Source organism: Leuresthes tenuis, unplaced genomic scaffold (genome assembly GCF_036924035.1).
Source record: "Leuresthes tenuis unplaced genomic scaffold, fLeuTen1.0.hap1 SCAF_13, whole genome shotgun sequence".
In the NCBI taxonomy this organism is placed as follows: domain Eukaryota; kingdom Metazoa; phylum Chordata; class Actinopteri; order Atheriniformes; family Atherinopsidae; genus Leuresthes; species Leuresthes tenuis.
In genome coordinates this window covers 20,435,773-20,461,597 of record NW_027325367.1, presented here as the reverse complement: position 1 = coordinate 20,461,597, position 25,825 = coordinate 20,435,773, and the positions used below count along the sequence as shown (strand labels likewise).

The following is a 25,825-nucleotide window of genomic DNA, read 5'->3' as shown; positions in this document are numbered from 1 at the left end:
GAGCAGTATTACTGAATGATGAAAGATCATTTTCTTCTACACTGAAATTAACTTGTCTCTTCTCCAAGGCCAAAACATTACATGTATATTTTTATATATTATACTCATTAAAAAGAGTAAAAAACTGTATAAATCATTTTTGTTTGCTTGCTTTGTATCATCTCAGTGACAAAACTCTCTACATGACTAAAGGGCTCTCAGAAACCTCATGATACAGAACAGCTCATGAATTATGAAAACCTATCATCTTCACTTTAATTTAATTTCAGAAAAAGTTGAGTTTTTCAATTTGGTGTTGTAGAACAAGAATATAACAAAAACACCATTAGAATTATAACACAGTGGTCAGTGATAGTTAAGTATTTGAAAGCTGGAGTGCCTCGTAGGGGGTGAGGTTGTCTGGTGCGCCCTGGACGGCGTGGCATCCACCACAACTCGCTACTTGAACATGCTTCCAATGGCTCTTGGCTGGATAAGCCTATTATCATCATTATTATTATACTATTATTATTACCTTCTTATCACTATTATCCTATTTATCAATTGAGTTTACACTGATAAAAAAATATATATATATATTTATATATATTGTATATAACTGCACCTACAAGGCTCTGGTATAATATGAAGTTAAGCATGACCACTCTTGTCATCAAGATAATCACTGCCACTTGACCACCATAGGAGGCGTTTATGTACACAGGACTGGTGGTGGATAACAGCGATATCAATGACAGACAGGCCTCGGAATGGCTGCTTGTTCCTCTGGACTCCTTATCTCAGTTGCACCGAGAAGCTCTGTCTATGGACCCAATTCATCCATCACTATCAGACCTCATGCAGGTTCAGAGCGAGCATTCACACTGTCACAGCGAGCAGAGGCTAACAACTTCTCAAGATGAGAAAACAGCTGAAGTGTTGAACTTCTAGACCAAAAAAGCAGGTTTCCACCTTGGCTTTATTATTATTATTATTATTATTATTATTATTATTATTATTATTATTATTATTATTATTATTATTATTATTATTATTATTATTATTATTGTGCTATAAATCAGTTCAACATGCTTTCTTATTCATCTCAAAACACCTACTGAAATTTAGAAAAAAATACATTGACACAATGTCACCTAACAGCAGACTGGAACCCTTCTGTGTGAGGTTTGCATGTTCTCCCCATGCATGCATTGGTCTCTTTAGGTACTTTAGGTGCTTTACTCCCACATAGTAGGGAAACATGCATATGAGGCAGATTGGTAACTCTTCATTGAGTGAGTGAGTGTGAGCATGCATGGTTGTTTGTCTCTGACTGTGATGGACCAGGAATATGTCCTGCGTGTGCCCTGCCTCTTGCACAATGGCAGTGATGATAGGCTCCCGCTATACACATATATGATATAATCAATTATGTAATGAATTTAATATAATTTATTTATATAGAGAGAGATATATCATATCTATATCTATACATATATATATGTACATATATATCTATGAATAGATATGTATATATATATATATATATACATATAAATACACACACATATATATACATATATATAGTTACATTCCGTTGAACATTCCCAGAACTGGAGTCAGATCCGAACATATGGCAAGCCATTTTAACATTTAAAAGCCAGACTGGATATGGATACTATATGGATACTATTCAAAATGTAATTACGACAAGTCAGAAAGACGTTGTTGATATCTACAATGTTAATTCTGGATAGTCAAACTTAGCTTTTAAATGTTAAAATGGCTTGCCATACGAACGTGATGGTGCTCCCGGAGAGGTTTAACCATAAAGGCTTCATATGTTGTCATTCAGGCTGTTGCTGACACAAGTTCATATCATACTGTGTATTTACATACATTACCTGTCATCAAAACCTGGGCACTACAGTAAATACAAACATGATGAAGCTATTCCTCCAGTCACACCAAAAACACTCTTGTTGTATTTGTAGCTATAGATAGTTACAGGAAATAGTTTATCAGTTTAGCTGTGAGTTAGCAGCAGATGCTCGTAAACAAGGTCATCTGATCAACATTTATCGACCAAGCCAGAGATGTACACAGTACATCAACTCTTGCTGGAACATTACCCTTAAATATAGTTTATCCGTTGTCCTCTTAAATCCTCTGAGGATCATGGTAGATGAAAGATGCATGCTCCACAGTACAGCTGACGAGAACATTTTCACACGGAGCTGACTTCCCTGGTCTAGCAGGTTCAATGCAGCCTAAGAGGTCTAACCTCAAAGAGGAGATGAGTGAACTGGAGGAGTGACATAATATTGAAATTAAAATCAGAATGGCCCGTTAAATCAGGATCTTTCATACAAAGGGGCACTTTAAAAAAAACTGTCAGGCCTGTATTTTTTGGGGAAATTTTGAACTTGCTGGTGATTTTAGATACCCAGATATATGCTCTCAAGAACAGAAAAAGTTATTTTTCCATTCTACATTATCTCCCCTTTAAAGTCTTGGCAGCACAGAAAAAGCAATAAATGGTTCTATGAACCTTAATAAATTCGGTGGCGCTTGAACACTACCTCATATAGTTTTTGTGTTCAAAACTCTAACTAATTTTAAAATAGTCTGTACAGACTTTTAGAGTTGAGTAAATCAGTGTAGGTAAAGGAATAGTTTATTGCTGATTAGCATGTTAGCAAACAACACAAAGGTAGTTAACATTGCTAAGTTATGTACTGAAACACTCCTGATATCATCTTCTCAAAATACTCAATGTGTTTTTGGGAAGCAGGCTACAGGGAAAAGACGTCTTATGTCCCACATGACTAATACTAACCTATCATCAGGCTGCCTGCATGATCTTTCCATTGACTTCACTGTCTTACAATGTCAATTTTTTTAATTCAGAAAGATAACACCGTCTCCCATACAGGTGTATCATCTTAATCAGTAACAAAAGGCTTGTTAGTTTAACCTTTTCCAGCACAAACAACATTTATTGAACCATGATCATTTCTCACTTATGCTCAACTTTCCTGGTTAAAATGTTAGATTTAAAACGCCATTGTCTCCCTGACCTTAACAGCACGTTGGCATTGGTTATGACATTTTCGGACACCTTACACAAGGCTTCTAGATCAATCTCACGGTAAATTATGCATATTTTTAGTGCACCATTAGTTGGCTCAGTGAAGACGAAATCGGTGGCGTAGGCAATGCCTCCTACGTCACTGTGGGCCAGTGGTTTGTGTGTCTACCCAGGGTTTGTGCGTAACAGAATGGGGGAACCCACCTCTTTCTCTAGCTCTCCTGTGATATGAATGGTGATATACACTAGAAGGGAGGGAGGGAGGGGGGGACTAGAGGGTTGAGCCAGGAGGGATGGGGTGTGCCATTATAAGAAGCCTCAGAGGAGGCATGCGTTTAGTTGTTGAAACCCTGCGCCAAAGGATACGAGCTGAGCCACCAAATTCTCCTGTGCCTGCAGAAGGGAGGACTTTCAGAGATATCTTTACGTCACGCTTACAGGTAAGGAAGTGACTTTCTTTCATGTGAATGTAATTCTACCTGTGTGGAGAGATTATGTTGTTTGCCTGGGATAAATAAGGCAAGACAAAGTACTAGTTAAGATATTTGAACATTAATTAGGAGAGGACTTGTTGTCTCTCGTCTGCACAATTCAATAGATTCAGAGGGGAATATTGTTGTCTTTGAACAACCATTGTTAAAATTTTCCATCATAAATTCTTCTTTTTAACCAGTCGGTCTTTGCTGCTTTATCTCTGTCTGGCTTTGTGATTTCAAATGTTGACCCTGGAGATGATAATGTAAATAACCCTATCATCTAGAGTAGTCTTGTTTTTTTTCCATTACTGTGTTTGTGTCCCTGTGGTTCTAAAGGATCACAGCCACCATCAGCAGTATAGACTTCACACTTGTTTACTGCTTAATTAACAAGAAAGAAATCCCAGCTCATGCTGAGAGAGCCAGAGAGCAGGAGCCACTCAGCTACATTCTATATAGGGCTGACTTTTTTGTATTTTTGTATTTGTATCATTTATTTTTTCATAAACTGGATTAACCAAAACAGCACCAGCAAAAGTCAATGAGCTACACACTAAGCCACTCCAAAAGCACCGTAGTTGCGGTTGGCTCTTCTTGTCGATAGTGGAGTATCATACATCAGATTAAATACATCAAACAAAAGCTTCAAACAAAAACTGACAAAAGCTGTATTGCTGTTTCTCAAATGGCTCCACTGTCAACCTATAGTAGAGGAAAAGCTTGAGAAGTGAATCTCCTGAATGCTGTTGTTAAACTAAGCACACGATAATGATGATTGTAATGATAATGGTAATGAATGTGCATAATCTTTTCCCATTATAAGTAAAGGCGATACTCAGAGACCAGGAGAAAATGGGTGGTTAATGTGCCATTCTTGGATAAACGACTCCACATCAGAGTTAGGTTTGCAGTACGGAGTCAGAGATTGTATTTTAGAGATATATCTGATCTATTGAACTAACCAATTTTAGTGTTTGGCTTTAGTTAGCTTAGGTTTTCGATTTCATATTTTCCTTTGAAATATGTTGTATTCTAAGAAATACATTGTTGGATTTGGGCTTTTCTCTTTTTTTCCCCATAAACAATAAACTGGTTTAAATAATTATAAATATATTACACAAGAGTCCATAATGTATATTCTCACTTGTACATCTGAAACTGCAACGTGCAATGTATTTATTCTGTCTTTTAAAAATGGTTTACTTACCAGAGCAGAATAAACTCTCCTTTTGGATTTCTGTTGCCTTCTTGAAAATAGCTGGCTCTTGCATTGTTGGATATACGCAGATCCTTATGAGAAACCAGATGTAAAATATATAACAGAAAGAAGACATTCCATCATCAGTTAGCTCATACTGCAGCCACCTCTCATCCACAAAAAAATTGCTGTTCAACACTTTTTCTGGTTTCACTGTCATCACCTCAGTAAGTAAGGCGCTTGTCTGGTCGAGATAGATTGCTTTTCTCAGGCTCCATGTCCAATGGATTCACACAGGTGTCAGCGCAGCTTAAGAGCAACCAGATCAATGATGACACCATGTTAGCTGCCTAACTCTGCGGAATTTCAGCTATATAGTCAGAGCTGCTAGGCAATAACACTAGCAAACTGAATGCATCATTACTGTCCCTGTTGTATGAAAACCTTTTTATTTTCCAGTTATCAAGAGTAGAGCTGCCAGTTGATATTTTGTGACACATTCACTTAACTTTTTTGGATGTATTCTTGAGGATTATTTTTGTCCATGTCAGTGTGTGTCACTTTGTCATTGGGTCATAGAGAAATATCAAAACTAACTAAATAACCTCATCCTCTACTACTTTAGGAAATGACAAAGGAGTAAAGTGCAATTCACTGCAGTATAAAACATCCCTCTTCTGCAGACTCTCATATCTAATCCTCCATCAGCTTCAGCCTGTGTGACGGTTTATCAGCCAATTGGATAGCAGCTCTGACTGCTCTGTGTTCTACGCTGTGCGAGAATAATATCATTTTTGGGCTATTAACGCTTCATGGGGGCTAAATAAGATGATTGTTGATGTGATTGCCTCTATGATGGACTGATCTGATGCTGTCTATAGCTATGCTTAGGTGCAAATATGTTCCCAATTAAAATAAATCCCGCTAGTGCAATTGATGGAAACAGCAGTAATAATATCGTAATTTCACATGATGTGATGGTGCCTAGAAAGAATCCAAATATGAATATGAAAAGTATCATATTTTCATTTAATGATTTGAAATAAATGAGTGTTAGTATAGCCTCTGTGGGAAATGAGGAGAAAAAAAGCGGAAGAGTTTATCTTATTGCTTCTCAATTTGTGCGCTCAGCAGTGTGCATCATGACATTTCCTAAATAACAGCAGTGCAAGATACAGACAGTAGCAATAGTTGTGATAGTAAACACAAAGAAGTAGAGATGAAGACAAAGATAATTCAAAGGATAAGGAGAGTCCATATTGCATGTTTCGCATCACACTTTGTCATATGCTTGAAAATATCTGCGCTTACAGCATAATTATACCATCACGACCTTTATTAGGTACCCCTTTACCTTTATGAACTGTCAATTGTGCATCTGTGAGACAGTAACAAGACTTGAATGCAGCAATGGGGCAGGTAATAGGTGCAATCATGAAATCTGCTGCAGCTGTGTCAAAAATGTCTAAATCGGATTAGGTGTGTTCTCTCAGATTAATCATTTCAGGATCCTGCGAGGAAGGGCAAAATATCCCTTCTGCTCCTGGTTTTCTGAACTCTCAACTGATTCAAACACTGTTTATCTGTGGCTACACAGGCTGGATTTACACTACTGATGAGCCTGTGGCTAAGTGTGGGAATCCTCCATAAACTGAAGGTTTTTAGTAGAGTAACATGTTATCAGAGTTCTGACAGGACAACAGGGGACACCTATGTTGTAGATATTAGTGGTCTTGTATTAGTCTTGTTGGAGGTTTTGATCTTCAGTGGTTGGGAGGGGACCAATGCAGTGCAATCACAAAATAACTAATGGGAAACACTTGTTTTGTTAATTTAATAATTATCCATGAGGTTTATAAAGCAAATATTTGCAGTTAGATGCTTCTCAATTGTGGAAATTTGTATGTTTTCTCCATATCAAATTGAGTTGTTTATTTCTTGCTTTTGGACTGCTGTTTAAGCAAATCAAGCATTTGGACCATGGGTCTTTGGGCTCTGGAAGATTCTTCTCCAATTTCATAGACTAAACAATCAGCTTCAATTATTTGAAACTTTGCAGTACATCCTTTATTTGTACAACCTTCAATTTCAGAGGTAAAAAAACAATTATGAAATTATTCCATTAGAGGTGGGACTTAAAATTAGTTTGAGCTTAGTCTGTTTTAAGGCAATCAGAGTACTATGAGAGAGATCGAGTTGCAGTGTTTTTCTGTCAAGACTTAATGAGCCCTGTTATGTTGCAGAAAGCCTGGTTTTAAAAAGTAAACATAAGATACATAAACACATACAAGATAGCTTCTACAATGCTAACACTTGTGCCATTTATTTGATGGTTTATATTCATCAATAGCATAGATGAAAAAGGTGGGAAATATCTATATTTTGAAAGTTTCCTTGTACCTGCCTTTTGTGTCTTTTTACCACCAGTAGATTCTGGAAAGTAAGAAGCTGGAGACAGCTCCACCATTGATTTGGTGCAATGTAATGATAAAAGTCAGGAAGAAATTAAATATATTGCAGTGTGGCTGTGAGTTGAACTCAAACTTAACAACTATGGTTCTGTTACCACAGTGTTTCAAGCATCAGAAAGAGCTAAAGACTGCAGTTAAAAGAACAAATACTTTTCCCCAAACTATCTATCTAATCTATCTACATAGCTATCAGCTAACTAGGTAATAGCATGTCTCTTTGAAAATAGTGAAAGGTGCCAGTCTGTAAAACTAACTGAACCTTGACTAGGTTAAAAAGGCGCTCCATAGAGAATGAAATGATTCATCATGCTGTCATTCTTGCCTGGTTAGATTTGGTTTTGTTTGGCTAAAGACAACCAAATCAAGTGGAGAAGAGAAGAAGTAGAGAAAGAAAAACAGAGAAATAAGATTGACTCTAGTGGGGTTAATTGAATCACACCACTGAATGTAAGATCTACAAATTAACAAGTTGGTACTGTGCCAAATCTGATCCCTTGCAAAATCCAACCTGCATTTTTTGGCAAATCTATTTAGCTAAATAGATCATAATACTTCCAAATGCATTCAGCAATGTGTTTATTATATGAAGTCATGTGTTGTGGATTTTATGAGTCACCCTAACCCTAAAAATTTAGATGTGTTTTGATATTGATACTTCTAAACTGTGATCTGTTTTTTCTTGCAGTGGACTGATATGTTTAACATTTGGTTATGAGCATTAGAAAGGAACTGAGGTATAATTTTACAATTTGAACATAGAAACACTATTCTGAAGTTCGAGACCAACTTAGCATTTTCTAAGTTCTTGTAGAGTTGTCCAGTCATGTCATTGTTGATTTTAAATTTGTAGGAAGAGGTCAACTCTTCATCAGAGAGTATTGGGTTGGGTTTTCTCAGTATCCGACAGCATATGACTCTCATTCTAAGGATGCCTGATTTTAGAGTTTGTTGGGCTAAATTTTATTTTTTATTTTTTCCCTTGTCCTGTTCAGCATTATGGCAGAAGAATTGTAATCTGAATACCTTTTATGCCAAACAGATTTGCTTTGCCAAGGAAAGCTTTATAAATGTAAAGCTCCCCTTGATGCCCATCAACTGCTCATTTATTTATTTTTGTTTACAATATATAACATGTAATAGAGCCGGACCGGGGGACAAGGAAAGAAGAAGAGGAAACAGAACAAAAATACAAACAAAAACCAGACAATCAGCTGCTACACCTGTAAAAACAAAACAGACGACAATCCACAGCCTCTGTTGGGAATCCAGCCTTAGTGCCTCCAGGAGCACCTGAAAGCAGACAAGCAGAGAAAAAACAAACACACAAACAAACAAAAACAAGCACAAGAAGCGGCAATCGCATACAACACAACTGTGGATAGATGACCTGAAACCACAGGATAACACATCAACTGCTTAGCGAGCATGCTACTGGGCTAATAAATGTGTGTGTGTGTGCGTGAACATGCAATACCCATGGCACAGGACCTACATGATAACCCTGCTTAATTATGAGTGTATAAGTGTACAGAGCCACAATCCACAGCCACAAGACCCAGGTCACCAGCAGCCCCCACGGAGCACAGAACCCAGGAAGCATACCGCAAGGACAACCACCCAGAAGACTGCAGAGGAAGCCCCTGGACAGAGCCCCCATAAGCACAGGGCAGAGGCCCCCCGGGAACCCAGGGCAACGGCTCACCGACCCCGCCAGGCCCCAGCCACCCAGACATGGGCCGTGCATCGGACCCGGGCCCCAGGAGCCCGAGTGCCCCCAAACCTCCCGGTAAAGGCCCCACCCAATACCCAGGAGGGCCAAGCGCCCCAGACAGCCACACAGTGGGTCAGCACCTGCCCCAGCGCTCCTGGCCAAGTGCCCCGGAAGTCAAGACGTGCCCACAGGTGGGTGAAGTCGCGAGCAGTGGGGAGAGGCAACGCCACCCCCCCACCGGGAGCAGCACAAGCAGGCCAGGCGACAGCAAGTCCCAGATCCAGGCCCAATCATTACCACACACACTTTCACGTCCCATACATCCACACGTCCTCCCTCCCTCGACTCCGCTGGGGTGTGGCGCAGCGGGCACACCAGGGTGGGCCAGCAGCCCCCCAGCCACCACAGACCCCGAACCAGCAGAATAATTCATCCTCCTGGCCCCTCCCACCCCGGGCAGCAACCAGGAAACAGGGGTGTGGGAGGACTCCTCCCCTCACCCTTCTAGCTCTTCATTATTTTCTAATAGTTGGGCTAAATTTCATGTTGCAACAATTAAAAAAATTTTTTTTTTTTAGAATAGATTCAATAACATACACATAATTGACTCATTGATATCAGGTTTCTATCTGCTCTTTACAGTTTTGATTAAAGATGTTAATGTTAATTTTTGCTGGAATTTTTTCAAAACTTCGCTCAGGCTTGGTAATGACAATAAAGAAACTTACTGTACACCAGAAGTCTCCCAAGTGTCTCTGATCCTTAGAGCCTGAGGCAGATTCAGTTTGCCCCCCCACTTCTGGAGATATTACTGGCTGACTTTGAAGATGTTTTTTCTTTTTTTTTCCTTCTTTAGGTATAAGTTCTGAAAAATAGCCAAAGGCTTGAAAGTCCTCATTTATTGGGAATAAAGTAATCTCACTCCGAAGGGCAAATCTTGCAGGACACAGATAACGCAACAATAAGTTGTAGACCACTCAAACGAGCTGGCATTATTTTATCCAAAATGCACTTTTTAAATCATGGATAGGTGACCTATGATTTTTTGGGTTATCACTCTTACCTTGAAATGCATGGATTACCAAATTGACCTGTTATCCTACCCGGGAGCTCTTGACAACCAAGGGCTTAAAAGGTCACAACTTTTCCATATCACAATAATTTAATTTTCAATATGTATGACATTTTGAGCTATAAACCCAAACACTCTTCTCTCTGCTATATTTTCAGTAATGATTCAGTTCTCAGTCTTAATATTACTAGTGACCATTTTTGGCCACCGTTACCTATAAATTTGCATATCATTTCAGCTGTCCTCCAACATTTCATATGGTTTGCATAATCTGTTTGACAGAGCAGACGCTTGACAGAGTGCAAGGGGCTAATATAGGTATAATGTACCACACAAGGATAAAACTGAGATCAGTGGTGTGGGGCGTCAAACGCTAAGCTTTTCCCCTGGGCTCAGAGGTAACATGATCTGTCAAAAAGCTTGCGAGGACATATCAGCAAGGTTTGCATTTGAAAATAAATCTTCATCATATGTAAATTGAAACCGCCTTGCCTTCCTTGATGAAAGCTGGCATGAAAGCAAAAAGAAAATGGACTTTAACGAAGAGCCGGATGCTGCTCTATTCTTAGATGCATCCTTCCATCTTGTTGAAACGAATGCTTTTACCCAGTCCTTTCCAAAACAAATATATTGTTGTGCACTTCCATTAGAGTTAACTAAGACCTTGAAAATATTATGTGTTTTCAGGAGAAATGCTCTTCCTATTGAATCAGCGAGGAAGCAATCAGAACATTCACAAAAGGGCTACTGCTCTTATGCATTTGGTTTTGTTATTTAACTGTGGTTCTTGTCAGAGCAGATAATGCACAAGAGCAGGAACGTCTGGTTCCACCCATTTATGGTTCATTGAACAGGCAGTTGGGAGGTCGGATGAGAATATTATATGTCTAGTCTTTGAGTTGAAGGAGAGGGCCATTTAATGTATGTAACTTTTTCCTTGTGACCTCCTTTTGTGTTTAAAAAAAGGGGGGAACACAGTCATCATATCAGGACTTTATTTTCTTTATCTATTCTTTTACTCCTTTATAGCTTTTATTATCCCGTTTGTTGCTATATTTTGTCCCCCAAAAATAGAAAGTAGCTGCATATTTTTCTCACCACTTTCCCTTTGTTTTGATTTTGATTCAGCCCTTCTCAAAATCCAACTACTTTTTGCGCAGCCTCTTAAAAGATAGCAAACAATGAATAGCTGAGTGGGATTTATCTGTTGCGGACAAACTTGCACACTGAGGGTAATTAATATAGGTAAATTAGCATTAGCAGCTTAAAATGAAGGGTGGAAAAGGTGCCAAGGTGTCATGGATGTGAGTGGTTGAGAAGAAAGCTTGGTGCTCATTTCTAACAAAGCTGTGACGCACTCTATCTCATCCATTAGATGTTTGCATGAAGCTGAAAAAGCACAATGGAGTCTGTTAATGCGGAGATAACCCAGGGGTCCCTAACGTGTCTGTCTCTTTCGTTTTCCCTCCAGCTTACTCTTTTGCATCTACCTTCCTGTTCTTGTTGCACCTTCCTCCCGACACGCTCTTTCTTCCTCCACTCACCTCCCGATGTTTCTGTCTCTCCATTGTCACATTGTGAGTTATGGCTTTTACCTTTTTTTTTTTGACCTTTTATCTCTATTGACATATTATGCAACATTCCAGTCTCTTCCATTGGCAATCGACAGTCCTTTATTAAGTTTGAGCCAAAAGCCGCCACAGATGACAGCATGAAGATGTGATCACTGTGTAGAAGGAAAGATGATTAAAAATTCTGCTCTACCAATAACATCTCATGGACCATTAATGATACCTAATGAATCTTTACATCACAAGATTCATGAGGGTTTTATGACCATACACCAGTTACTGCTGGTAGAAAACACTTTGATCTGAGTTAATAGGCCAGTAAAGTGTGGTGTAGCACAAGAAAAGAGGAAGTGGAGGAAACAAAAAACTCACAGTCCTCACAGATGTCTCTTTGTTGTACAGTTTAAACATGTAAACTGAAATATGAAAATATTTGTTGCATGGAGTAACAGAAGTAATTTACTGTAATGATGTGGATTTTTAAAAAATTAGTTTACTCTAATTACTCTAAGTAGAACTATATATACAGTATTTGTCCTTTAACCTCCTTTAATCTCTGAGTTTTATTCCTCAAGTGAAAACAACTGCTAAATGAAACTTATATTGCTCATATTGTCAACAGCAGCAATATTTTTCTAGAACCTTTTTTTTCTTTGACAGAAAACAGTTCAAGTGAAGATTGCAGTGTGGATTAAACAAAGCAGATGTATTTTACTGGAATGAGTTGATGTGGATGATATTTCTTTTAACATTTTTGCATTGAGAGCATCAAATAGATTCCATTCACTTCCATTTTCTGGTGAATGTGGAACTCTCTACATTCAAAGTAATAAAACCCAACACTAACTGAAAGACAGTTAGATTATATGAAACAGCAGCATATATCTAATTCCTACAAACAAATTCATTATTTATGACTAATTTGAGGTAGCACGTATGTTTAGACTGACATGAAATTCTTTAATAACGTTAAAATATGGATCTGCCAAATCTTCGGACTGATCATAGCTTCAATAGATTACAGTTTTCCAACAATCGTCGCATTTAAAGTTTGATATAGAGTCACTCTGTAGTGATGTAACATGACATGGTAAGTTTACTGTATTGTACTGTAAACATTTAGCAAAAAACACTACCTCTCTGCATGATCACAGAATAAGGAAAACTAAATAAAAAATATTAGAATTTTTAATTGAATGACTTCTACAGTTACATCCACTTCTACAGTGGAAACAAAAATTACGAGGAGACATTACAAATGAATACAGTTATTTCTTAAACACATATCACACAGTAACAAATCGTAACAGTAGGAAGCCCAAACACCAGAGAATAAGCAAATATGATCTTCCTCATTGAACTTATGCACAAGATGATATTGGTCCCAGATGAGCAAACTGAATTTAACTGAATTAAATTGAAACTGGAAATATGCAGTCAGAAGATGGTTATTTGGTAATAATACTATATTTCTGAAGACTGGATGTCCCATGTTGTGAAACTTTGTATTGAAGATGTTCATTTGAGTGAATCAGAGCAAATGGGATGAACTGCTGGGAAATAAAGAAGTTAAGTGTGCCATGCTTTGTAGGAAGAAGGTGTGCAAACAGTGACCAATACAGATCACTATCATACCCAATCTGCAAATCTCAAAGTCACAGATGTCTGGCAGTCTTTCAACAATGAAAGATCCTGTCACCTGCACATGGCTCTTCATTAATGGCGTCCATTCATTGTGTTTATTGCAGTAAGCACTGACTTCCTAACAAAAGAAATCAGCAGGCTATTGCATCTTAAATCACAGTGAAAATTTACCTGAAGCCCTGAAAACTTGACTGCTGATCATTATTTTCACCAAAGAATTCAATAGGTAACAATCAAAGCAAGGGCTTAGGAGGAAAAAACATCCTTTAGTACTCTGATTGGTGCACTAAAGTGCAAAACTGCTGACAAAAAAGTCCTCAAATGAAAACGCTTGAAATGGTTTGAAATGAAAATGCATGAGAGAAATACAATTCACATGAATGTTTCCACATAGAATCACATGTCACCCTCAAGTGTTTCCTTTAATAAACCATAAATCTACATTAGGAACTGAGGGGAGAGGACCAACATATGACAGCTGTTACAATGCGACCATCACCTTCATGGATGCCATTTTGCTAGATACATTGGTTAGATGTAATCACAACACATTATGACAAAGTTTATTCTTCCTGGTTGGGTGTAGGCATCGCTTGGTTTGGCTCAAATTGAAAATGACATGGTTTAGAATAAAAATGATAATGGTAAGGGCTAAAATACATTTGAATTTACAAAACAGTCTTTCTGGATGCCATTTTTGCACTTTGCATGCTGTTGCTCTTATGATCACCAGAGGCTAGATAGTTTATAATTATAGATCCAATATGACGACATGAGCATATGATCTGTGAGGTTGTATTTGGGAGGACAATCTAAATTATTCTTATATCAAGCAATTATTTTCTATTGTGGTGAAAAGGTAATTGTCAAAATAGGAGCCAATCACTCCAAATCTTTTTGAAAACTGAAAAAACTTCCTTCAAGGACCGTTTTTAAGTGTCTCGAGATTCCCTGACTAAAACTAATCAACTCAATGCTTCATAAAATAAAGTTTTCACTCAGATGAAACTTGTTCATAAATGTTTATCTTAAACAAAAGTATCTTTAAAAGTATTAAAAGCTTAAGTTTGAAAGCTTCCTTAGGATATATAAGGTGTCTGAAAGACACTAATTATGCTCTCTTGTGTGTAAGATGTTCAAATACGGGTCCCCTATTGTTTAGCTGAGAGCCTAAATCACAATATATCAAAAATGAACCTGTAAATGTCTGGTGGCCAACAAATGGATGTATTATGTCTAATTATTAAAACATGAACATGGCACGAATTTGTTCATTAATAATGGTGTTGACAAAAATGGCAAACAGAAGCCTCAAATGCCAGACCATATCAATACACGGGTAGAATATTAATAATGTGTGAAAGCTGCATCTTTGTAATACAGGAGTACATCTAGCGCCCACGCCATCACTCACACTGCACTGCTTTATTCATTTATTCAACTTAGAAAGGGCCACTTAAGAGAGTACATAACAATATCAAATGGACTTAGTCAGCAGGCTTGTAAATGATCATTGCACAAAACATTTCAGCAAAGCAAACAAGCAGCTCCCATAATGAATTCCCATAAAGATGTTTATAAATGGGCCGAAGTCACGTATGACCTGTTTTGTGCGCCATTGAAAACTAGTGGAAATATAGAGTGGAAATGCTCATGGTGTGCTTGTTTTTAACTATTCATTTAGATCGATCTCAGTGCACCCATCAACACAGCATCCATGCTGTTTATTGTCAAATTTTCCCATTCACTTGCATCGAAATGATGTCCTCCCGGTGGGAGTGTTGTGCTGTCACTTGCTGAGGCTTCTCCTTGTCTCCGGCAGAGTGCATTTCTGAGTGGGTCGAGGAGACAGTGATATTACGGACACATTATTATGCATCGGAAGTGTAGATGTGTTCCATTTATAAATTCTTAATCTTTTAAACCAACTCTTTCTTTTCTCAACATTCTTCAGCTTTGTTGTTTTATAGAGAAATTGAGCCTTTCCACCAATGTAGTTTAAGGACTCCTCTGGAGTCTGTACCTTCTCTTAAACCAGTTTTTTTGTATTTTGACCACGTGAGGTTTTTTGAAAGACATACAAGATAAATCAATGGCATTCCATAGATTATTTTTAGCCAAGCTTTGGCTGACCTTTGGTTGACTTGGACATACTTGAAGAATGACTGTTTTGCTGTGTGGAGTTCAGTGATTACCAACCTTCAATTTATGAACCAACCATAACATTCTTCCGAATATTTCAAGGAACCCATGATACAAACAAAACAGACCCAAAGACCATCCCAACAGACACGCTTGTATGTTAGCTTGTTGTTCTTCTTGTCAGGCAGACTTTACCCCTCTTACACTCTGACTTATTACTGGTTGGTGGATTGTTGCAGTTCCTGTTTAGACTCACTATATTAAATAGAGTCATGGAACTCTACTGGGCTGCCCAGGATCCTAAAGCCTGCACAATTAAGTTAACTTATTCACAATGGAAAAAAAAAAGAATCCTGTGTTTAAAACAAGTTCAAACAAACCTTAAGTTTAGTAGTGTTAACCCAATGTATATATAAATATTTAAAGAACAGAAGCATTTCATGTAGGCAATTCCCCATAAAAAAGGGAAATAAAATGTTTGAAATGATAATGTGAAAATGAAAAAAACACAACTCAGTTCTTTTCAGGTTATTTTCTACTGCCTTCCAAATAAGGAATTAAATATTACACTCCCTAAACAAGATGTTGACTGAGTCGAACATGAATTTAAAAATCTAAAACAGTTTCCAGATAAAATGACAGCTGACTGATTATGTGCTTTAAAATGCAATTAATAGAAATAGCTGCCAACAAGCTTTGTATATCAACAGCAGTGGAGTGTCTTGAAATTGTTCTCATCTTTCATTTTTGTATTTTTTCAAGCTGCAACTGTTGTTTTTAGCATTTATAACTAAAACTCAACCACAGACAGCAGAACATTACACAGATGAAGTGCCACATATATAGCTGGTCATACCTACAACTAAAAAGATGGTACTAGATTTGATGCTGTTTACAACAAACCTCCATAAATGGAAGATGGATATGTGAATTTGCAAGTGAGTGTTATTTCTGCATCTCAGTGGCCAAAAAAAATCTGTTAATTGAATGTTTATTGAAGGCAAACAATGTATACAATGTTTCTGTGTGGAGGCATTTTTGATGGGTTTTTTTTCCCTTCGTCATTTCAGTATTAATATCTTATATAGCGGTGCATGATAGAATAGATGCGTCTCTGGGAGTGAAGGTCAAGTAACAAACAAATTTATGTATCCCTCCAGTTATTCCCAGTCAGCTTATGCATGCAACTTTTGACACAATTTTTTAGTACAAGTTTATCATGAACTTTTTGACTTTTTACTCAAATGCCCTGTTTTTACCCTTCTCCATCGTTACATCTCCTATTACATGGAATAAGATTGTTGTGTATGAGTTATTGTTGCCATAGGGTATGATCATTGCGATTTAAAGCTTATCTCCACATGTAAACTCTTACAGTCCAATCTCTGCTATTAGAACGAGTCCAATCTGTGAAGCAACCTGCAGAGGATGATTCCTGCCCAGTGGAAAATACCCATTTTCTCATTCATTGCGTCGGGTTGTGCTCTCTCTCCATCCTGCCTACACTGTCCATCTCCTGATACAGGCTGAACACTCTTCCACTACCAATGTTTTGACTGACCACACAAATACAGCTTATTATCTCTATGGGTTGAAATTGATGGAATATTGCTGTCACTCTGTCTGCCCTCTTCCTATAGACTGGAGCCAGATCCCAGAGGTTTTTACATTCCCAGATTCTCCGGCTATTGACTCCTTGTTGTAGACTTTTCTGCCTGCTGGGCTCCGGTTCATCCCTGTCTGTCTGGGTGTGCTGAGCGATGAAGGTCCCTCTGTGGTCCCTGCTGGTTCTGCTGGCATGTCTCTTCACGCCTGGACGCTGTGACTGCCAGAAGGAGTGTGTGGCCTGCGATCTGCTTCTTCAGGAACACCAGCTGCAACAAGGCTTCAATGCCATAGTAAGTATGTGTGTGTGTCATTGTTAGTCTGTGGGTTGCTACCAATAAGACAATCCACTGAATGGCTTGTCAAAATTGTAGTGCGTCTGTTTGGATGTGACTGCAATAAGCATTCAGTACACTGAAAAAGGTGTCACTCTCAATAAGAATATAGTGTTTGTTGGCACAGCCTCACAAAGGTACGCACATGAAAAAATATATACATATAATACAGAATGAATAACACAAACATAAAAACTGAAGAGACATACAAGCAATGATAGTCATAACATTTGCAGCCAGATGTATACACCTCTAAATAATTTTAATTCATTCAGCAAAACCAGTGCTAAAAGATTCAAGTTGTTCAACTGATTCACACACAAGAAAAGCAAAAGTGCTACATCATACATCATAAACTGAAGCTTTCCACACAAGCACATTTTGTCTATCTTCAGTCCTTTCTGCCATTCTGCTTATTCAGTGAAACATTGCAGAGGTGTGGATGGAAGTTTTCGTACAGGAAGTTCTTCTTGTTCTTGCTTCATTTACTTTGTCTAGTCTAGTTTTTTTTTCTTTTTAATAATCCAGATGTGTATTCTGCATTTTCACACTCAGTTACAAATGTTTGGACTGCATGCAGCTGGCTACATAGGAACCAGGTAGTTCCTTGTAGATTGGTGTAGATTTACAAGCAGACACGGTACAAGAATTCCAATTTCTAAGAGACTGACAGTTTAAAGTCAGATTTCACATTTGGGATATAAAACATTAAACCAAAGTGCATTTAATTCTTAGGTGAATTTTACAACTGCTGATGAAGTTGACTGTTACCTGTAATAGCAAATGGATGGAGAGGCTGTGTATCTGTACTCTGTCCTCGAATTATGACACACGAATCAGTCTGAGGAGCTTACTGAATCAAATGTTTTAAACCAAGGGGCTTGAAACAAATTGCCAGACACCATATGCTCTCAGGCACAGAAAAGTGTCTTTTTTTCATATTACAGATAGTTTTCAATTATATGGTGGCCCTGGGGGCCCATTTGTGTGCATTATTAGCCAACAGATAATTGGCACCATCTGGAGAGCCATTACATCTGAAAATGAAAAAATAACCTGAATTTCTAATCCAAAAGTGTGTTTGGATTATAACAATTCATGTCTAATCACTGTTTGCTGTCTTTTTTTTAAAAGTAGTTTGACTGACAACTTCCATAGCTGTTGTTCTTAGCTTAGTGTAAATACATAGATACAGACCTGCTTTTAACAGTTGGAAAGCTAGAGATACAATATTTTAGCTGGCAAATTATTGCTGTGTCTTTTTAGTGTCATATTACAGGAGGTTTATTTGCATGTGTAAGTATGCACAGCACATTTGCAGTGCTTCGTGACCAACATGAAATACCACAACTTTAGCATAGTGCACAACCTAATTTCCAAACAGTTGAAGACACATCATTGGATAAAAATAGTCTGTGGGCGTCCATGAATAGCTGCAGGATGGCTAATTTGGCTGATAATGATGCAGAGAAAGACAGCTGGGACCTTTTTGGGAGTTGTAATAGAACTATGTAATTGACTGCTCCTCAGTATCATCAGCACAGGCTTACATCGGTGACTGACACATTTTATCAGCCCCTCATTGTTTCTGCCGCCTTTCCACTGAGCCGCAGATGGAATCCACTGAGCAATTCATTGTTTTCCATTCTAGAAGGAAAGAAGGTGTGTGAGGCCGCCGCTGTTTATTATAATGTCAGGACCCATTGATTTATTCCTGCACACACCTACACACTCGTGCATGTATCCGATCACAGAGACAAACAGTTCACAGACTCACACACATAGACACACACGTTATTCCTTCCTCTGACTACATTAATGACAAAATGAAGTTTGCAAAGTTAAATGCCAGTTTTTGTTTACATTTGCGCTAATTATCAGATATGGGGTTTTTAATTGCCGATTCTGTTCAGTTCATGCATACGTACATGTAGTTCTGTGAATCTTTAGTGTTAGAATAAGGTGTGTGAGGTTTCTTTCTGTTTACATGACATTACGAATTGTTGCCATAGGACCCTCTTGCAAATGACCTAAGGTGCATTTAAAAGACATAAAAACCAAAACAGTGTTTCAAAAACAGCCTCTTAACACCTGAGGATTTTCTGAAAAACCTCTTTATCTCTATATGATCTCTAATATGAATCATTTGATAAAGAAAACCATTGCTAATTAAACCAATTGAAAATAATTGTTACTTTTATTACTATAAAATGATAACACACTCCTAGAAGTAAAAGCAAGTAAACCTTGCTCAGTTTGAAATGGGTATATATAGATTAAAACAGTCCCGGTGGTACCTCTAAGATGGTGGCATGGACGGATTATACAAAGAAATACAAAAATCCACACTTACTAGCTAGAAGCTATACACCCAGTCTGGATGATACCCAAAAAGATGTGGATGTGTTTTCTATCTCTTTCTCAAGTAGATGGGAGCCGTTCCATTAAGCACTTTGTAGGCTAACATCAGTGACTTGAATTTGATGCGGGCGGCTAAGGGTAGCCAGTGGAGTTCAATGAATGTTCAATGAATGTTTCATAGCACAGGCTGGGAGACCAGTTAGGAGAGAATTGCAGTAGTCAAGGCGGGAGATGACCATGGTCTGCACCAGGAGTTGGGTGGCATGTTGGGTTAGGTATGGTCTGATCTTTCTTATGTTTAGTAATGCAAAGCGGCATGAACGAGCAACTGAGGTAACGTGATCTTTGAAGGTTAGTCGGTCATCAATCATGACACCCAAGTCTCTAGCAACCTTTGATGGAGCAAGAGATAGGGATTTGGTTTGGATGCAGATGCTGTGGTGTATGGTTGGTTTGGCTGTGAAGACAAGCAGTTCAGTTTTTGGGAGGTTAAGTTGGAGGTGATGAGCTTTCATCCATGTTGATATGTCAGAGAGACAGTCTGAGATTCGTGCTGAGACCGTGTGGTCGTCAGGTGGGAATGACAGATAGAGCTGGGTATCATCAGCATAACATTGGTATGAGAAGCCATGTAATCGGATGATCTGTCCCAGTGAGTTGGTGTATATGGCAAAGAGAAGAGGTCCCAGTACTGAGCCTTGGGGAACCCCTTGGGGGACCCCATTATCTATTCTTTTTTTTTTTTAAGACATCGTGTTTTTTCTTAAGGCGAGAGTGATCACTTGTATTTTCTTTTGTAAGCTTAAGAAGTCTCTGGCTGATTAAGAGAGATTTGATCCCTGTGTTATGTAGAGGGTGGGCAGCATTGTCAACTTTTGCAGTATTCGTTGCAAAATCGGCTCCAAGGGCTCCAGAGCAGTCCCCAGCACTTCTTTATCAATTTGTTCAGTTTCTTTGACTCACTAGTTCTGATGCTACTACCCCCAACAGGTGGCTCCAAAGCAGATTGTACTCTGCAAGACTGAGATATGCAACACCTTGGTGCAGTCATAAAAAGACCTAAGATTTTAAAATGTCATCTGAGTATTTCTGAGGATGACAGGACTCTTGAGTTGTACAGAGTGAAAAAAGGTGCTCACAGAAAAACAAAATCCTTTAGTCTCACAAACTCTGGTCAATTAGTACCGTAGTAAATATTTTTAAGATGATTTTGGAGGCATCCACCAGTAATTTCTGGAACTTCATACATCACAGTGCAGCGCGAAAAATGTCAAACGCCCGAGTGAAATCAAAGAACATGATCTTCTCAGTGCAGATAGACGATGGCATCTTCAACCCCAACCCCAGGATGAGAAACAAATTGTGGTGAGTCATGAAAGGTGTTCACTTACTTCCATCTTGATACACCCCTGAAAACGAAGACTTTTCCTCAATATAACCCAGCAGTGAAGAACAAGGTAATACTATGTAAAACCACTGAATAGTGGTCAACCCTCATGCATCTCTTATAGAAAAATAAAACCTCCTGAAAAGTACAGTCATCTCAGAGACATCAAGCATTTTATTTTAAACTCTTGTTCTCTCGTGTATATAAACACTTGACTACATATTCACAGACACACACACACACACACACCCACACACACACACACACACCCACACCCACACCCACACACTCTCATATCCTTTCACTTATAAACTCCTTTAGATTGCTCCATTGATCTGATGTGGAGAACCCCCTGGTGTGCTCATTTAATTTACGATGGATAATTAATTTCCGTTGATGGATTCACAGCGGAACTCCCTCTTCTCTCTTTCCTTTGATGTGAGCAGGTTTTCTGATAACAATGCATTTTATCTAGTTTGAGAGAGCTTTGACGAGCAAATGGGATTTCTTCTTAGCTTAAACTGAAATTTAGCACAGGAGCTCAGGAGTTTATGGAAGGGGAGAGGAAAGTACATAAATCTCCATAGTGCCTAAGCAGTGGCCTATATTCTGATTGTTAGCACCGTCACCTCACAGCAAGAGGGTTCCAGGTTCGATCCCCACCTGGGGCCTTTCTGTGTGGAGTTTGCATGTTCTCCCCATGTATGCGTGGGTTCTCTCCGGGTACTCCGGCTTCCTCCCACCATCCAAAAACATGCATGTTAGGTTAATTGGTGACTCCAAATTGTCCATAGGAGTGAGTGTGAGCGTGCATGGTTGTTTGTCTCTATGTGGCCCTGTGATGGACTGGCGACCTGTCCAGGGTGTACCCCGCCTTTCGCCCGATGACTGCTGGGATAGGCTCCAGCCCACCCGCTACCCGATTAACGGACTGTCGGTATAGAAAATGGATGGATGGATGGATGGGGTTTTCTATATTTATGGGCATAGATAATACATTCTGTCTTATTTTGGGTGATTTGAAAGAGTGATGGCAGTCATTCTGCTATATTACTATAAGATAAAACTTGAAAAATTTTGCTTTCAATACTAACAACAACAAAAAAAAGACTTTATTATTTAGCATACATCAAATGTGCTCATGTCCTTATCTCTGTACTGGTAAAGTTGCTGTCCATCATCGAGTTCAAGCATGAAATCAGACTGTCAAGTGTGATGATTATAAGACAGGAAAGTCATTAAATCTGTGCAACAACTTTATTCTATATAAAAAAGTTCAGTTCTAAAAGATTGCATGTATAATTTCAAGAGCAAAAACATCATCAGAGTTGAGGAGTCAATTGGAAATAAATAGTTGTGCCAAAGGACATCATTTACCTGCTGTCCTTCTAACTAGTTTGTAATATTTTCCAATTTTGTGCTGTCAATCATTCTGCAGTAGCAGATGTCACGTCTGTCAAATGATGGACATTTCATATTGGCCCATAACCTTCCATATACGCTGAACACAGCAGGGACAAGGCCCATTAACTCCCATGACATGAAATACTTGGATACTGAGAGTCTAAGATAGGGTCTGGTAATAAAGAAAATAAAAATAATTGCATGTCATGTATTAATGACATATTTATGGGTATCTGTTCATTTAAAAAAATATATATTGTTGATATTATCATTTTGCTTGTAGAGTATGATTAAGAATGATGAAAAGTACTGACAGGTTAATGTCAGTAGGATTAAAGCTGTATTAGTCAATATTTCTATATAAAAAATTGCTGCAATGAAATGTGAAAATGGAGTTGTATAGTACAAACGTCTTGGCTCTGCAGTTTTGTTATTTTTCTTAGATTTTCAGCCCATTATTTTGTGGCCCACAACTTAATTGACTATTTCAGTCACCACTCTCATCAATCACATATCCACCAACAGCTGGAATGCATTTTTGGCATGCAAACTCTCAGTGCATAAACATATTAGCAAAATGCTGGTAACGCTAAGAGAACATGCAGGAAGCTAAAAGCAAAAACATAAAGAGAGTGAATGTTTGGCTTTAATCAGGTAGTCAGACACACGAGCAGCAATGCTGCTCTCTAGATAACACTTTGTTAACACCTATGAATATCAACTTTACAAGATTATAGTTTGTCAAACATGATTGTTAGGTTTAGCTTCTTTAATTAAAAAAGCTCCAGGACAGCGTGTGATAAGATGGGAGTCTGTACAGGTGAGGGTTTTACTAGATATGGAGATATGACTTTTTCCATCCATCCATTTTCTATACCCACTTAATCCAAATCAGGGTTGCAGGAGGGGCTGGATTCTATCCTGGCTGCCATCGGGCTAGAGACAGGTTACACCCCTGAACAGGTGTAATCACGGCTTTATTTTATCTTCAATTATTTTCTAAACATAGTCATGGTCTGTGTCTATTAATGATTTTGGTTCTGTTTTTATGTTACTTTGTTTTTCAGATTTCCATTTTTTCCTTTGTTAGCCTCAGTTAAATTGGATTGTATTAACCATTTACTGCACCTGCTCCCTCAGACAAAATATTCCTTGGTTTTCTTCGTTCACTACCAGAAGTGCATCATATTTACTGCCTTGGCAGAACTTTTGGCTTATTTTAATTAAAGTTTTTGTTTGTCACTCACTTGCCTCCTGCCTGCTGAGTCTAGCTACTTCATTTGTCCTGGGACAAGACAGTTAGATAGATGTTTTTGCTCCATGATGGGTTTCTCTTTTGGTTTTGGCTGGGTTTTTTTGGTTTTGTTTGTTTTGGTGTTGGAGACACCCAGTTGTTTTAACCTTTGAGTGCAATAGCAACAATCTCAGTTTTGTATGGTTCTTGATATGAGATTGGTTTGCAACGACAATTTTTCCCACATAAAACCCATTAAAAATAATTAAACTGTGTGTGTTCTCATTTTCAGTAGTTGAGGACCTCATATCCTGAATGTGTGACAGGCTGTCGTTCTGGATGCTTTCCAGTTAATATTCCTATACAATAATTTTTTTGGTGGTTCATTATTTCTGCTTCTCCTAAATGGAAAAAAACATGCTCTTGGAGAGTGAGGTATTTCAAACTTCACTCATTTTGAGTTCTAATCATTAGCATTGCCCCTCAGACGACCATATCATTTCTTTTGACCTTCATGGCATCTGGGCAGATTAAGGTTGTCCCCCCTCATTAGGGCTTAGACTTGGTTGCTACTTTAATTTGTCTACCTAAAGTGTGTCATCATTGAAAATGTTTTTATAGTATTTTAACTATGAATCACTTTCTTTTCCCTCTTCAGGTGTGTCTGTTAGAGTGTGAGGGTCATGTCTCCTCCTCACTCACATGGGAAGTTTGTAAACGTGCAATAAAGCTATCAAACCATCCCTCACTTCCTGGGGGGGGCGCTGTCTTCAAGAGAACAGGAGAGGAGCTGGACCTGACCCCTCTTGACCTGAATTCTGACAATGAACTGCTGCAGTCCGCAGCCGCAAAGCATTTCGAAGAGGAGGATCAGAAGGATGAACCGTATGAGCAGCGCAGTGTCCAGTATGAGCCATCACTGCTGGAATCCTCGGAGATGGGGGAGAGCCTGGAGGGTCTGGATGTCAGTCTGGCGGATGAAGAGAGGAAGCATCGGGAGGAGAGGAATATGGATGGTGTGGGCCAACGTGAAGGGGACGAGGATGACAGCTCAGAGGTTATCACCTTATCCAAACGCTTTGGCGGCTTCCAGAGGGGGCGTCATGGATACAGGAAGCTGATTGGCTCACCCATGAGACCCTTGCAAAAGCGATATGGTGGGTTCATAGGTGTCCGGAAATCTGCCCGCAAATGGAACAGTCAGAAACGTGTGAACCAGCTGCTCAGGCAGTACCTGGGCATGAGAAGCAGCCGCAGCGGCAGGTTCAACAACATCCCCGTTACTCGGGTTTGGAGGCAAAACAAACTGTAATTTATTTCTGTTGTTGTCACCGAATCCTTACTAAATCAATCATTTTTTTCAGCAGCTCTTTCAGTTCAAACTGTGACGTCAGCATTGTGATCAGAACAACAGACTCCATCTCCCTGCACCTCTCTCTGTGTCTCTAAGTAATAAAGAATGTTTTGACTGTGATGTCCCTCTTATGAAGCATATTTACATGCCATTCTGTGAAATAAAAGAATTAGAGATGTGCAATTGAATATATTTTTGTGTGTCGGTATAATAAAAGTGGCCAAATGAGATTGGAAAACTAGCTGACTGTGAGGTTTGTCAGAACTTAGGGTGTGTTAGTTAAAATCACGTTGAATGCACTTTGTGTGGATGGGACAAAAGCTATGGCCTCTGCACTCTGTGGGACGGATGGGATTGGACTTACATAACACTACACAGGTTTTCACTTTTAAAAGGCATTTGTGGATTTGAAACAAACCTAATACATGTTGTCATTTGTCTTCAATTGGACTATAAGTACTTAGTCATAGCAGGAGTCCATTGGAAATGTACCAGGACTGTGTTTTAGAAATGATTCAGTCAGAAGTTCATGTGGTTGGACAGTGTGACTGTTGAAGCACAAACTGTTAATTATTGGTATAAGAAGCTAATTCTCTGCTTTGGAAATTTAATTAACTAAACACAATGTAGATTAAATTGGTTTCCAACTTTTTAAACTCAAAACTGCGTCTTTTCTCCAAAAAGTCTGTTCCATCAGTCTTGCCAAAAAACAGAAAAAAGTATCTCTCCTTTCTATTTTTTCTAGGTTTTTGTCTATAATTTTTGACTGCAAAGCTTGTGAGTGATGAGT

The 25,825-nt window shown here is 38.6% G+C and overlaps 1 protein-coding gene across 1 annotated transcript; it reads left to right on the top strand.

Annotated features, from left to right (window-relative positions):
• The first annotated feature begins 3,418 nt into the window (after nt 1-3,418).
• Nucleotides 3,419-25,646, top strand: LOC140267026 (prepronociceptin-like). The gene is made up of 3 exons (XM_072362187.1): nt 3,419-3,510; nt 16,996-17,253; nt 24,340-25,646. The coding sequence occupies exons 2-3, from the start codon at nt 17,116-17,118 to the stop codon at nt 24,991-24,993; spliced, it is 792 nt and encodes a 263-aa protein (XP_072218288.1). The 5' UTR covers nt 3,419-3,510; nt 16,996-17,115; the 3' UTR covers nt 24,994-25,646.
• The last annotated feature ends 179 nt before the right edge of the window (nt 25,647-25,825 follow it).

Bases quoted from the DNA above. Each gene is read 5' to 3' on its own strand.
- LOC140267026 (XM_072362187.1), top strand. From the start codon at position 17,116: ATGAAGGTCCCTCTGTGGTCCCTGCTGGTTCTGCTGGCATGTCTCTTC. The intron at 17,254-24,339 runs GTAAGTATGTGT...TTCCCTCTTCAG, and splicing joins AACAAGGCTTCAATGCCATA to GTGTGTCTGTTAGAGTGTGA.